The 14892-nt window shown below is 38.0% G+C and overlaps 1 protein-coding gene across 2 annotated transcripts in view; it reads left to right on the top strand.

The window, feature by feature from the left end:
* LOC135225722 (selenocysteine lyase-like) overlaps positions 1-14892 on the top strand; it is a 59122-nt gene that overhangs the window by 31687 nt on the left and 12543 nt on the right. For both annotated transcript variants that reach the window (XM_064265095.1, XM_064265097.1), the window contains exons 6-7: positions 6863-7090; positions 14130-14285. In XM_064265095.1, coding sequence (XP_064121165.1) covers positions 6863-7090; positions 14130-14285 — 384 coding nt within the window. The remainder of the gene's footprint in view (positions 1-6862; positions 7091-14129; positions 14286-14892) is intronic.

Below are 14892 nucleotides of genomic sequence, written 5' to 3'. Positions count from 1 at the left end.
AGTGAATGCGTACGTGGTTCGCCTGATGTCCGTGTGCGTGACTCTTCCTGATATCGTGTACGTTTTTCCTCACATGAGGCTGTACTCGGTTCGAGCCAGGACCATGTACAAGTATCGTTTCGTGACAATGTTCCAGAACCCTCTAGACAAAAGGATCTTCGGGTTTTAGGCACTACACTCCAACCAATAATGACCAGAATGCTAGGCTTCCTAGGGAAGCTACACCAACAATGTTTCAGAAGGATGACGATGCTGCCAAGTCTTCTTCTTTGTGTCGTCAGTCACCTTTGCCAGAGCAAGATGAGGGAGACACCCAAGAGTTTGTCTTCCTTCTGATAGGTTGTTGACCACATTCGTGAATTCAACAATCTTGAGAGTGGGGCACAGGCTCAAGTCTTCTACCACCCCAACGGGTATAGAGGCCTTTCTGGGTGCCAGACAAGATTCTAGGACTTCTTTTGAGCTTTCCTTGTCGGGTCACGCTCAGTCCATCTTGCAACATGTGAACGCTTTGGTTTCAGACCGAGATGGCTCTCTGTATTCCAATAAATCATCCAAGTTTCTACCTCTTCCTCTTGTGTGGCATAGGAAGCACTACTCCACTAATGTAGTGCATTTGATGTCCCGTCACCTTAACCCAGACGTTATCCATCTTAAGTCTGGTCTAACCCTGGAGCAGGTTAGGTCGGAAGGTCCATCTTTTTTGTCACAAGAGGCCTTAGCTATGGAGACTACTGCAACTTCCATCTTCCAGACTGTCTCCTGGTTGGACTTGTGGTCCACTGCGATAGCCAGGATTGCTTCAGATAGGTCTGAGGGAGGTATAGTGAGTTCTTCGCTCGCTAGACTGTTACAGTCTGGTTCTAAAGCTATTTCAAACCTGGCCCACCTTATGGGGCAACTAGCTCCTGGCCATGGGAAATGCAGCACTATCCAGGGTGGCGGGTTCAGTGGATTCTGAGTCTTTGTTGGCTCTCAGGAATGGGGATCTCCTTGATTCACAGTTTCTGTTTTTGAGTACTGAATTAAAAGATGCGGTCGACCGACAACGTGCAGATACTAAAGATAGGCTAGTCATTATGCCGTATCTAAGTCGGAGGCTCGTTCACGACTCCCTCCTCCGCCTCCTCTGCCTCCTCCTCAGCGACAGGTGATAAGATCTTTGCCTGTCAAATCTTCTAAATGTTCAACGTTTGGGAGGGTAGTTAATCTCCTTCACAAACCAAGGCAAAGAAGCAACAACGTCCCTTTCAATCCCGCCCCTACAGGTCTGGGAGGGGCTCTAGAGGAAAAGGCAGAGGGGGTCGTCAATAGAGTGGGTGCCTCTCCCTCACCATTGCCAGGGGTAGGGGGATGCCTGGCAGGCCAGTGGGCCAAGGGGCAAAAATATAGTAAAAATTGATTAAAAATTTGTCTTTTAATTTTTATTTGTGCCAGTTGTATTCCCATCAAAATTTTTCCCCTGTTCAAGCAAGCTGTTAATAGATAAAACTCAAATAAAATGCAAAATTGTTTAAATAGGAAATTTTTTTAAAACTAAATTTACATTTTCTATGAGAACCCATTATTTTTATATTGCCCATTAGTCTGTCTGTCTGAATCCCAAACACACTATACTTGAAAGAAACAACTCATTTCTTAGATCATTTGTTGACAAACTGGATTACTATTTTAGTTGTTTGAACCAGCTGCTAAGGAAAAGAGGGTCTGTTAAGGCATTTTGTGGGTTCATTTCATGAATCACAAATCCATTTCTTTAAAATTGCCTGAATAGCTACTTAGGTGGGAGGATTCCAAGCTGTTATCATTGAAGTTTTGGTCATAAGGTAGACAGGATCATTGTTATATTTAACCAGTTTTGTAGTTCTGTAGTTGCCCTGCCCACTTCATAGGATTTTCTCATAAATACTGGCAGAGTTAGTAACCCTGAAAAAAGAGTTAAGAGAAATACTGAAAACAATGCAACTGAGGCAGCTGTCACTTTCAACACATTTTTTTTCCTGCTTCCTAAGGAATATAATACATTTCTTACTGTTTGTGCTGTTTCCAGGAGCACACTCTTCTGCATGAGTCCTGGAGCTACTTCAGCATCTAATTTTTCCAGGTTCCTTTTTAGGGATCTTGGGATCATGCCTAGTATAGTGTCCTTATGATTATGGATACAGTTTCCACTGGCAAATCCCACATTCTTCTTATTTCTATTTTCAGGTCTTGATACTTATCAATTTTTCTCTTTCTCACCTCTGTTTTAATACCATAGTGCCAGAGGATCTTTGCCTGATCGTTTTCTATCACTCCCTCAGGTTGTTGCTCATACCACTTATTAATGCAAGGTAGCTGGTGTTTCTTGCATAGGCTCTTTTGGTACTGGTTCTGTACAGGTGCCCGGACATTCGCTTGTTATTTGGTTTATGGTCTCATTTTTCACACTGCACTTCCTGTATATGGGTGAGATGTTATTTCCATCTATCGTTCTTTAGATATATATCTGGTTCTTAGGGCTTGATCTTGTTCCACTGTTGAGTTCTCCCCTTTGTAGCCATTGCCATGTTTCATTGCTGGCCATTTCTTTAGTCCGTCTCTTGTACTGTTCGTCCATGGCTTGTTGTGCCATTCTTCCATTCTGTTTGTCATTCTTTTGTCTCTCCCTCTTTCCTTTCGTTTTATGTATTAGTCTGTCCGTATTTGCTCTTGGGTGTAATGCTTTGTGTAGTGTCATGTGTCTCCAAGTTTTTTGGTCAGATTGCGCTGTATTTGATTATTGGTACTGCCCATGTGTATGGCTTCCATCATATTTCCAGCGTTGAGTTTTGACTTGAGTATTGCCTTGTCTCTGCATATATTTTTTCCTGATTATGTCCTTCGTCTCTTGGTGTTTTATAACCTCTCCTTCTGTTATTCCCTGGTATTTGTATCCTGTCTTGTATGTGTTTGATGCTATTCCCATCTGGTAGCTTTATCCCTTTAGACCTTGTCACTTTGCCTTTTTGCATGTTGACCGAGGCACATTTTTCTGTTCCAGACTCCATCCTGATGTCCCCAGATGCAATCCTTTCAGTCTGAATTAGGGTATCTATTTCCTTGATGCTCTTACCATACGGCTTGATGTCGTCTATGGACATCAAACAGTTAACTCTGTTGCCTCCTTTCTTGAGTTGGTACTCAGCATCCATCTTCAGCCGTTCTTTTGTCATGGGAATCATGGCTACTACAAAGAGTAGTGGGGACAGTTAGTCACCCTGGAAGATCCCTTTCCTGGTGTCAACCTCTGCTAGTCTTATTCCAGAATTTGTAAGTATTGTATTCCAGTTGCACATCGTATTTTTTAGGAAGCTGATGGTGTTTTTCTCTGCCCCATATATTGTGTTAGTCACGTGCATGGTATCATGTCGAAGGCTTTCTTGTAGTAACTCCATGCCATGCTTAGGTTGGTTTTCCTTCTCATACTGTTCTTCATTATCATTTTGTCTTATCAGGTGCTGGTCTTTTGCACCCCTACACTTGATTATGCAGCCTTTCTGTTGGTGGGGAATGGTGTTTGAATCCTCTAGGTAGGTGTATAGCCTTTCACTATGATACCTGTTAGTAACTTCCATTATTGGTAGGTAGGTGATAGACCTGTAGTCACTTGTTATATTTCCCTTGTTCTTGTCTTTCTGTTCTAAGGATGTTCTCCCTGTGGTCATCCATTTGGGCGCAAGGTGGTTTGTGATATACTGCTGGAGTTGTTCTTCTATTCATGGATGTAGGGCCTTGAAGTTTTTGAGCCAGTATCCATGGACTTCATTGGGACCTGGGGCTTTCCTGTTAGGAATTATTTATAGCTTGTGTCTGATTGTGTCTGTTGTGATCTCGGTGAATCATTCTCCCCATTTCTCCTGCTTTGACTTCCTAGAGCCTTGTTGCATGTATGTTGTATGATACCAGATTGCTCTATATGTTTTCCCAGGGTTTCTTACTTGGTTCGACTTAAGGAATTTCCTGGTGGGGTTGTCTTCCTCTTAATTGGCTGTATATAGTCTTTTCTGGTTGATTGCAAATAGTTTGTTCTGTTGGTATCCTTTATTCCTGTTCATGTACAGTTGGATTTTAGGTGCTTTGGCTTTAAGCATCTGCTTTATATCTTTTGTTGTTGTTTAGTCCCCTCTCTTGTACTTTGCATTTCTCATTCAGTGCCTCCCTTGTTATCTTGCTTCTTAGCCTCTTCTGCCATCTCTTTCAATTTACTCAAGTCCGATTTCATCACCATTATTTGTTTTTTGAGGTACCTTTTCCAAGGTACTAGTCTTGCTACTGCATATCCAAAATTATTTATCAGGTCTAAGGGCAAATGACAAACCTAAGTTTAAGACTATGGATTGGTTGTTAGTTAAAAAACACAAACTCGACTTCCTAGTTACATTTGATAAATTCATTGCTAACAACAGTTACAAGAAAGACGAAATATGTCTCAAGGGAATTCTTCTAAACATCCTAACCAGACACAACAACAAACGCCCCCTGCCTAAAAGATTTATGAAAGCTATAAACTCACTCTGCAAACTAGACGTTATAATCAACAGATCAGCTAAAGATGGTAAAATTGTGTTAATGGACAAGGAAAGATCAGTGAACTTTTAAATAATACATTTACAGTGGACCCCCCGTATTCGCATTCTCCGGATTCACGGACTCACGTATTTGCGGATTTTTCTCAGCAACATTTCCACCCATTCACGGTAAGTTCTCGTATTCGCAAAATTTTTCTATGAGAAATATCCAGAAATTCCTGGTTTTTTAAAATTAATTTCATCATAGAATGCACTTTTTGTGATAAAACCAGTAAAAAAGCCAATATAAAAATTTTGAGTGGGTTTTTCTTAAGTTTTAACTAACAAAATAGGCTGTTTTCAGCATTTTTAAAGGGGTTCCATCTATTTTGGGGGGAGGGTCTGGTACACATCCCCTGAGAATATTGGGGGCACCACTGTATCTGTGAGAAATTAACAAGAAGCCAGAGCCATAATGTCCCAATAGATTTCCTCAGAAAAATCAGACACATCAGTAAAAGTAGGAAAAATATAGAAATTTTGGAAAAATTTAAAGCAATCAATCCCAAATTACCTCATTTCTATGGCCTCTCCAAAACTCAAAAGACAACATCCCCTTCTGTCTCATAATCTTGTGTGCGGAGCTTTTAACTACAGAATTTCAAAGTGTTTAGCCGACTTACTATCCCCTTTTTGAGAACTTTTTCTCCTAGTCATATAAAATATACAGAAGACTTTTGTAAAAAATTTAGGCCAGCAAATAGAGAGATTTTCTATTATTATTGAAATGCAAAAAGCTGTAATAATAGCATGGAGAATGTGAAAAAATTACAAAGTTTATGTATAAAAGTATACAAAACCAAAAAGCATATGTACATGTTACATATACATAAGAAATTCTCTATCTCAGTGAGAGAGAGAAAAACAAGTAAAAAATCCACAAGTTTCTTTGGTGCAATCAAGCTTTCTGTCTGTTGGTGACAACGACCCATAAAACTCTTAGCTGCGGCCCCTGAAACTCAGGCACAGTCCAGTGGTGGCCTGTGTTCTTGGTACCATTAGTGCTGCCAGAAGTACAATTATCGCTAACTTTAACCTTAAATGAAATAATACTACTGAGGTTAGGGGGCTGCAATTTGAATAGTTGATGATCAACATACCAACTTGCAGCCTTTTAGCCTTAGTAGTTTTCAAGATCTGAGGGCAGACAGACAGACGAAGCAGCACAATAGGTTTCTTTTACAGAAAACTAAAGATACAACTCACCCTTCTGAATCCTGTATACAAAGCATCTGAGCTACAAGCTTTGTGATTGGCTATTTCCAACCTTCCCAGCCAATAGTGTGTTGTCATGGAGAGAGGTGGGTGGTTTGCTATAAGCTCTGTGATTGGCTACTTCCAACTCCTCCAACCAATAGTGTGTCATCGTGGAGCTTATGTCAAAGACATAAAAAAAGTAACATAGATTAGCTATGTATGTATCACTCATTCAATGATGGCTTTGTGAACTTCCTGGAATTTTTTTGGTTCATATTTTTTATTGTTACAGAATTCATATTTCATTAAAGGATATATAAAGTAAAGAGTAAAATTATTCATGATTTATTGGAGAAAGAGAAAATACTTGAGGGAGAAAGAGAGAGGGTGAACTGACATTTCATTGCTTCTATCCTTTATTTTTTAAGTTCACCTTTGCTATAAGAGACCAGTGAAGTTTGCCTTTAAATCTAGGTGCTCATAGCCCCTAGGTTGGATGCTAATACGTGACCTTCATCTTGTAAGATGTAGTACTGTGAATTTTCTTGTGTGTAGTGTATATATTTATTGGTTTGTAAGTATTTCTTAATTGCCAATAATTATGGCATGTGATTTATTAAATAACAACCCCACCTTGATAATTTTTGTTGGTAATTTTAAAATGTCTCAACACCCTTGCTTTTTTATTTTTATTTTTTTTTTTTCCTTGTAATTGCCATTTCCCCAATTTTTAACAAGAAATGTGAATTTTTATCATTAATTTGTTTGGTGGTGTTATTTCTACTGATAAGCTATTGAACTATTTCCACCTTTGTGCTCCTTGATCCCTGAATTACATGGTGTTAAGCACTTTACCTTTCCCATGCCTTCTTTACTTTTCTTAAGGCTTGCACTAGAAAAGACATTAGGTTGTCCATGTCTTTGGCCTCTGTATCAGAAAAGAATTTTAAATAATTTAGAATGAGAAGGTTAGTGAGGTAGGAAACACTAGAACTTTATAATATAGTAGTTCATAAGCATTTGTTTTATGGTTAAATTTTTTATCAGTTTATCAGACATTTTATGAATCATTTCAGTATTATGGACCCCGGATTGGTGCTCTGTATATTCGAGGGTTGGGACACAAAACTCCAGTTTATCCTCTGTTTTATGGAGGCGGTCAAGAAAGGGGCTATCGACCTGGAACAGAAAATACTCCCATGATTGCTGGTTTAGGCCGGGCCTCTTTGTTAGTTCACAACAACGTTCAAGATTATTATGCGTCAATGAAAAAAACCAGGAATTACATGGAAAGGCAGCTAAAGGTATGAGATATTTTCATTTTGTAATTTTTACATAATTCTAGTCTAATATAAGGTATTTTTATGGTAAAAAACACATTACCACATTGTCCAGTTTAATGAAAATTATAAAATAACGGACTGGAACTTACATGTGAATTTATTGTTAAAAGGTTGAACCCCATAATTACATTCATGCTGTACTGTCTGTTACAGCACAGTGTTAGCTAACAGTGCATAATTGAAAAAGGAATATGAAACAATTAGTATTACAATTAAAACAAATTTAGATCAACTATGTGAGTGCAAGTACATTACTGGATATATTTTCTGATTACAGAATATTTTGTTAAATCTATTTTTTAATAAAGTAGCCATCGTTCATCCTCAAAGGAGTTACACTCTCATGGTTCACCCGTAGCTCCACAAGGCAGACTAACCAGTCTCGAAGAATTTTCATATACATAGTTGGTCTCGGCCAGAATAGTGTTTGTTATCATAGTGATAGTATGTAAAGAACTTGGAACAACAGGGCTCTATCGCCTGTCCATAGCAACTACCTTGGTTTTCCCCTTCCTCCTACTTGCACAGATGTGACAGCGCATGTCAGCTATCTTCCCCAAGTTTTGCTACAAAAGTGTTCAGCCTTGCATTTGTTGATTAATGGTTAGGTTTATATTTGTTAAAATTGGAAGCCAGTACTTCTTCGGCTAGATGAGAAATTAGGATTAGATTGCTACGCTACGTTGTCATTGCCATGCTGTTGTTTTCTGTCTCAACAAACCAATAATTAACATTAATGCAATAATAGTAGACAAAATTATTATTGATACTCAGTAGCCAACAATTTTTTTAACATTGATAAATAATTTGAGGACTGAATGAGTAATTCGGATAAGTCTAACTTCTTGTTTACGAAAGCCATCATTGTAGTTCCCAGTCTTGCTTGACTTACAAGCCTTGTTGTTTACTAAAGGCTGATAGTATTTCCTTTGGTGTTTCATAATCAAACTAAATGGATTTCACAATATAGGAAGTTCTCCAGTTATCTTTGTATTGGGGTTCTTTTCAAGTGTTAAAGGAAATACATTCACACAGATTTACTTTAACAGGTATTACTCCACTGAGAGTGATGTCACAGGTATTGAGAAAAACTCATGATGCTCATCTTTTCCCTATAGGAACATAAGAGAACTTTTCATCATGGTGAGCTTTGTCAAACAAACTAAAATCTTAGATACTTATTTAATATGAAATTATTGCAATAATTCCAATTAGTAGTTTTAATTCCTATACAATGATATAGGTTGCTAACACTAGGTAGTTTTTAATAAACTTATTCCTTTTATCATTACTGGGCTGTTATTATGCATGACCCACAGATCACCTGCACCACAGCAGATTGTTCAATCTGCTTTTTGCCTGTGAAGACAACTCATAATTACCTCTTATGAGCCATCCCCTATAGGAATAAAAGAGAATTTTATTAGTTATTGAACATTTGTGAAATATCAACATGATCCTGGTAGTAAGTTTAAATGATGAAAGAGCTCATTTTAAGGATGAGATACCATTACTCTGGGAGGACTCCAGCAGTTTGTGTTTCCATACCTTGCCAAGCAGAATTCATGCTTTGGCCAGTACAGTAATACCTGGAACTTACATAAGGTTTGGTTCCAGCACTCCTTGTATCCTTGTATAAGGCAAGGATTTGAGTAAGTTCGGTTGGGTCACTAAAAATGTTAATACATACATTCTATAAACACTTATTTCTAGAGTTTAAACCCTAAATATGACAAAATCATGCTCCCAAAGCACTTTAATTTCTGGACTGTAATTTATATTTCATTACATTAGAGAAGGAAGAGATAGAGATTTTTCAGTATCCTTCTGTAGCAGTATTTTATTTGACCATAAGTGGGCAACATTCACTACCCTTCGCAGTCAGTGTGTCAAGATAATTGACAGGTTACACACACACACACACACTATAGAAATCCACAAAGTTGTAATTATAGCATGGAAAATATGAAAAAATTAATAACAAAGTAACATCACATTTATCTATAAAATATGACTTGTACATCAAAGCAAATATTAAAGTAAGAGAGAGAGAGAGAGAGAGAGAGGTGTTTACATCGATAGCTGTTCAGTGATATTGATTGATTTTACTGTGTTTAAGTAGAGTATGTTAATATCATACAGAATTTTTGTACCATCTAAAGAGTCTGTACTTTCTAGGAGGTAGTGATTCATTCTAGACCTCTATACTGCTGGGCATGGTGATACAACTGCCTTGGCTCAATCAGGTCATGCAGTCTTCCTTGATAGGAAAACTCTGCTTGCTATAATTCAGAATTCCAGGAGGAAATCAGCTTGTGCAAGGCTTCCCATTTCCTGGTCCCAGAATAAGGTACTTGGACTTTTGTCATCCCCTCAATTCAGTTGGCCCAATAGAACTGCAAGTCATATACTCCAGAAGGCAATCTTCACGACTGCTTTGGCATCAGGGGTTTGGATGAACAATCTTGGCTCTTATAGAAAGGCGACAATGTTTCATCACTTACACACCTAGTTGTCATTTATTGTTGTCTCCTAGCCTATCATTCCTGGCCAAGAATGAGGACCTTTAAAGGGAAAAATCCCCTTTTCTCTCTCTCTCTCTCCTCTCTCTCTCTCTCTCTCTCTTCTCTCTCTCTCTCTCTCTCTCTAGGCAGTATTCCTGAACCGGCAAAGGTGCAATAACCCTGCAGACAGACCCGACATAATTACCTAAGTCACCTTAGAACCACAAAGAATAACACATAGGTTTGTGTGTTGTTTCCTGTTCTCTATTTCCAAACCTAAATGGGTATCTGGAACAAAGAAAACAGTTGATAACCTGTGACTGTTCCTTGGATAAAAATTCTTGAAACAGTACAGGCAGTCCCTGGTTATTGGCAGGGTGCTGATAAGTGACTGAAACTCAGTGATTTATGGCGCCAAGTTTCAGTTAATGGTGCCAATAACTGGTTAAGGGCACATCTGTTAGGTATATTATGGCACCATCACTCTATTATCGTTACCTTATGGCGCCATAACTTATTATTGGCACCTTATGGTGCCGATAACCAAAAGTTGGCCTGTTAGGGTCCCATAAATCACAGATTTAATGGCACTAGACAAGCACCATAAAACCAGCCCTGTTTCACTGTGCCAAAAAACACTATTCTGGCCGAGAGCAACTATACAAGAATTCTTTGAGATTGGGTGGTCTTTCCTGTTTAGCCCTGGGGGACCATATGAGTGTAATTCCTTTGAAGACTCTCAGCAGCTACTAAAAATAGGTTTTTCCTACGTCAAAACCTGTTTCATGTATTTTTTAAATACTTGCATTTTTTCAAATTTCCTAAGCTGTATGAGGCTTCACATAGAAGAATCCTGTTATGATGTTATGCACATAGGGTAACAATAGTTAAGCCATAACCTCATGCTTACATAGGGGAACTGAATAGTGAAGCATGTTTAGTATGACTGCCCTAGCTCCAACCAACACAAAATGTAAAGTTCTAGAAAAATAAAGGAATGTTGTCAGGTTCTTTTAGCATTTTACATTCTTTGAATTTTTTAAGATACTGGAACTTGCAAGTTAAAAAAAATATATATCCAAGACCAAATACTTTTAAGTCATTTGTATGAGAGTTGAACAATTTTATTCTATGGTTTGGTTAAATATTGTGATGAAAAGACAGTGGAGGAATGTTAGAAGCTTAAGGAATAATTTACAGTTCATATTTTGACCTTGCATGACAAGTTAAGTTTGTGTTAAACAGTTTATCATTATAACAGACTTTTATAGTTTCAGGATGAATGAAGTGGCATGTACTTTAAGCTCCTTTTTGTAACCTTTATTTGACAGTATTCTTAGACTAAGAAAGTACTTAAATTTTACTCCAGTGTATCGCTGACACTGTGCTGCATCACTTAATATAGCATTGCTGTTTCAGGTTGTTTTCATACTTTGCTTAATCAGGTATAGACTGCAGTAATAATCCTGTAGTTTATATGTTTAAGAATACAGTACTATATGAGGGCCTCAGAACCACAAGGTGGTAAATGCTACTTTTTAAAAAATGAGTAAATTGCCCTCAAAGTCTAGCATTCATTACTCTGCTTCTAAGAAAGATATTGATTTAAACTAAGTTTCATATGAAAGCCCTATCCTTTATAAATTTTTTGTGACAATTAAAAAAAATTGTGGGGTGCGCTTGTGCGCTAGCATTCAAAATGTACGCCTAACCCCTCACATCTGTGTATTTTATTCATAACCAGCACTTAAACCATAATTAAATGTGTAAAAGGATAATAAAGTGGTATTTTATTCGTGTTATAACAGCAATAGATGTAATAATAATAATAATAATAATATGAAGGTAGGAGACCCTCTCTTAAACATGTTTTGTTAAAGATGATGGCAGCATCAGTGGAATTGATTTTATATATGGTCTTTTCAATTCTTCTTATTATTCTCTTCTCTTTGCTAATAGCTGGCCGATGTTCATATCTTGGTTAAAGAAATGTTTTCTAAAAATACTAATTTATTGTTATGATAACAAAAGTGATTAACAAATCTTAGTAATGGAATTCAACGTTTTTCCAACCGTATCATCGGTTCATTTCAAGGAGGTGAGCGTGAACTGATTGGAATGGGGTCGTTCGGCGGTATTTATTGTGTCCCAGGTGCTCGTCTGATGGGCGCTGTGTTTTCATTGGCTGAACAGAGGATTAAGTCCCTGAGTCAAGCCGTCTTGCAGAGGTGGAAGCTCGCACTGCTCTTCGCGTGCGGACGCTGGAGGCTGGGAGCCTAGTATTGGGCAGGGGCACCTGATTGGTCCGTTTCGATCGGCTCTATGGTGCCGGCGGCAGCGCCCTACGTGCCACCGTCGGGAGAGTGAAGTCTTGAGTGGTGTTAAGGCTGGGTCTCTCCTTCCCGATGTGTAGGGCCTCTAAGAGGCGGAGGCGACGGTGGTCTGCTGCCTTATCGATAATACCAATATTAGGAATAATGTCCTTCGAGTTATCCTGGTATTGTGGACGTTTTTTGCATGATTATGGATGGCGCCTTCCAAGAGGATATCCTGCCACGCTCAGGAAGGCGCCATCCATAATCATGCAAAAAACGTCCACAATACCAGGATAACTCGGAAGGACATTATTCCTAATATTGGTATTATTGATAAGGCAGCAGACCACCGTCGCCTCCGCCTCTTAGAGGCCCTACACATCGGAAGGAGAGACCCAGCCTTAACACCCACTCAAGAGACTTCACTCCTGCCCGACGGTGGCACGTAGGGCGCTGCCCGCCGGCACCATAGAGCCGATCGAACGGACCAATCAGGTGCCCCTGCCCAATACTATGCTCCCAGCCTCCAGCGTCCGCACGCGAAGAGCAGTGCGAGCTTCCACCTCTGCAAGACGGCTTGACTAAGGGACTTAATCCTCTGTTCAGCCAATGAAAACGCAGCGCCCATCAGACAGAGCACCTGGGACACAATAAATACGCCGAACGACCCCATTCCAATCAGTTCACGCTCACCTTTCCTTGAAAATGAACCGATGATACGGTTGGAAACGTTTGGAATTCCATTACTAAGATTTGTTAATCACTTTTTGTTATCATAACAATAAATTAGTATTTTTAGAAAAACATTTCTTTAACCAAGATATGAACATCGGCCAGCTATTAGCAAATATCAGCCCTGATGAGAAGAATAATAAGAAGAAGAATTGAAAAGACCATATATAAAATCAATTCCACTGATGCTGCCATCATCTTTAACAAAATAATAATAATAATATTAAAAAAATATAATATAAAAATAAAATCAATAATAATGGTAATATAGTAATATTGGTTAATAATATTGATAATAATAATAATGATAATAAAATGTGTACTCACCATGAAAATACTTTCGTGGTATAACAATCATGGATGTTATACTGATGAATAATAATAATGATAATACGGTAATATTAGTAATAATGATGTTGACCATGATAACATTCCATCATCATAATGTTTAGCTATTAAAATAATCATCACCAATATCATAATAATAATCAAACACAAAAAAATTATAGAAAAATAATACTACTGCACTCACTACTACTTCTCTAAGAAAAGCAAATATTTTAATCTGTACTCACCATGAAACTACTGTACATCCGCTAAAAAACTTGAAATAAGGGGAGGTGGGGGACTAATTGTCATAATCTAGATTGTAAACTGTGAGGTGATTGGGCGACACTTACGGGCGCCTTATGGGGGAAAATGCTGATTGGCTTAGAACTGACTACCCGCTGAGTGACGCGCGCTCTCATTGGCTCACTCTTGAGCTGCGAACATGCTTCCTTCTGCTTCTATCTGAGCTCTTATGAGGCTGTAACCTCCGCGCGACACCACTTTCATTGATGTAGACAAAATCGATAATTCCTACTGCTCAAGTAGGGATATCGACCTTTTTGAAACTCCTCAATAGCATAGAAATGTAACAAATAGACAGGAAATGTTGCCAAATCTACTGGTATGCCTAACTCAATACTGGTGGGGTTGGCATTTACAACTCTGTGGTTCTGAGGCCCTCATATCAAGCAACTGGTAGATATTTGATGAACGGCATTTTGTTCTCTGTCTTATTTCTAATTTTCCCCAACATGATTTGATTTGAATTACTATCTATTTTAATATCAAGGTGTGTTACATTTCTTTTAATTTCTGTGCACCTGTTTTGGAAGCAAATGTTTGGCTCTTTAATTATACTTGTAATTCACAAAAGGTATGTAACTATAAAAATTAATAATCTCATTCCAGAAAGGCTATGACAGCAGTTCATAGCTATTTCCTTAAAAGTTCTCCCATACACTTTCTCCCAAAATATACAAGATTATTGTAAATTTCTGGTCAAACTACTTTTTTTTTTTTTCTTTTACACACACACACACACCCAAATATTAGATTTTTTTATCTCTTATAAGAAGTGTTCACAGAACCTCAAAACTATTTCATTTACTTCTTGAACAGAAAGTCTTTGGCAATCAGGTGAAGATCAACTGTGTTGATCCTTGCATCCCAACAGACCCTGAAGCATGCTCAGTACCGCCGAGAGGTCCAAAACAACAACACTTTATTTTTCCCCGTCTCCCCAACACGTCGTCTGTCTCATTTTACTACAGACAGGTAAGACTACTCATTATTAGATTTCATATTTGTGTACTATGTATTTGTATGAACAAAATATTGCTTTACATTAGCAGTGAATGTTTGGAACAAGTGAGACGTGTCAAATACCAAAACATGAATTTTAGATCAAAGAAATGTTAATTTTGTTAAAAATTAACCTAGTTATCTATATAATTTGCTCATGCTGTTACATTGTTCTCTCTAATTCTTGATGGTATGAGCCTTGTCTTTCCCGGTATGCTTTAAAATCATACCCATGAGTTTTGGCCTTCTTTCAAGTCTCACTTTACCCTGTGCTAAATGATTATTTATTAAATATGTTTTGCATTATAGTACAATGTCCATAGATAACTAAGAATGATAAAGCACCCAAAGCCACAATTAGGATGACAATATTAAATATTCCTGCTCCTTTCAGTGATTTGTTACTATCTAAAATAATTTTCTTTGATGAGTAGCAGGCATAGTGGAAAAATAATTTGACCATAAATCAAAACATGGTACAATAGTCCTCAAGAACAGAACACAACATTTAGGTAATTTGTTCAAAGTAATTTCGTTCCATCTTCAAATTGGTCAAACTCATCTTGACTTGGGGATATTT

Source organism: Macrobrachium nipponense, chromosome 13 (assembly GCF_015104395.2).
Source record: "Macrobrachium nipponense isolate FS-2020 chromosome 13, ASM1510439v2, whole genome shotgun sequence".
Classification (NCBI taxonomy): domain Eukaryota; kingdom Metazoa; phylum Arthropoda; class Malacostraca; order Decapoda; family Palaemonidae; genus Macrobrachium; species Macrobrachium nipponense.
Note: the sequence above shows the minus strand (reverse complement) of the source record. Positions and strands in the feature narration are given on the sequence as shown.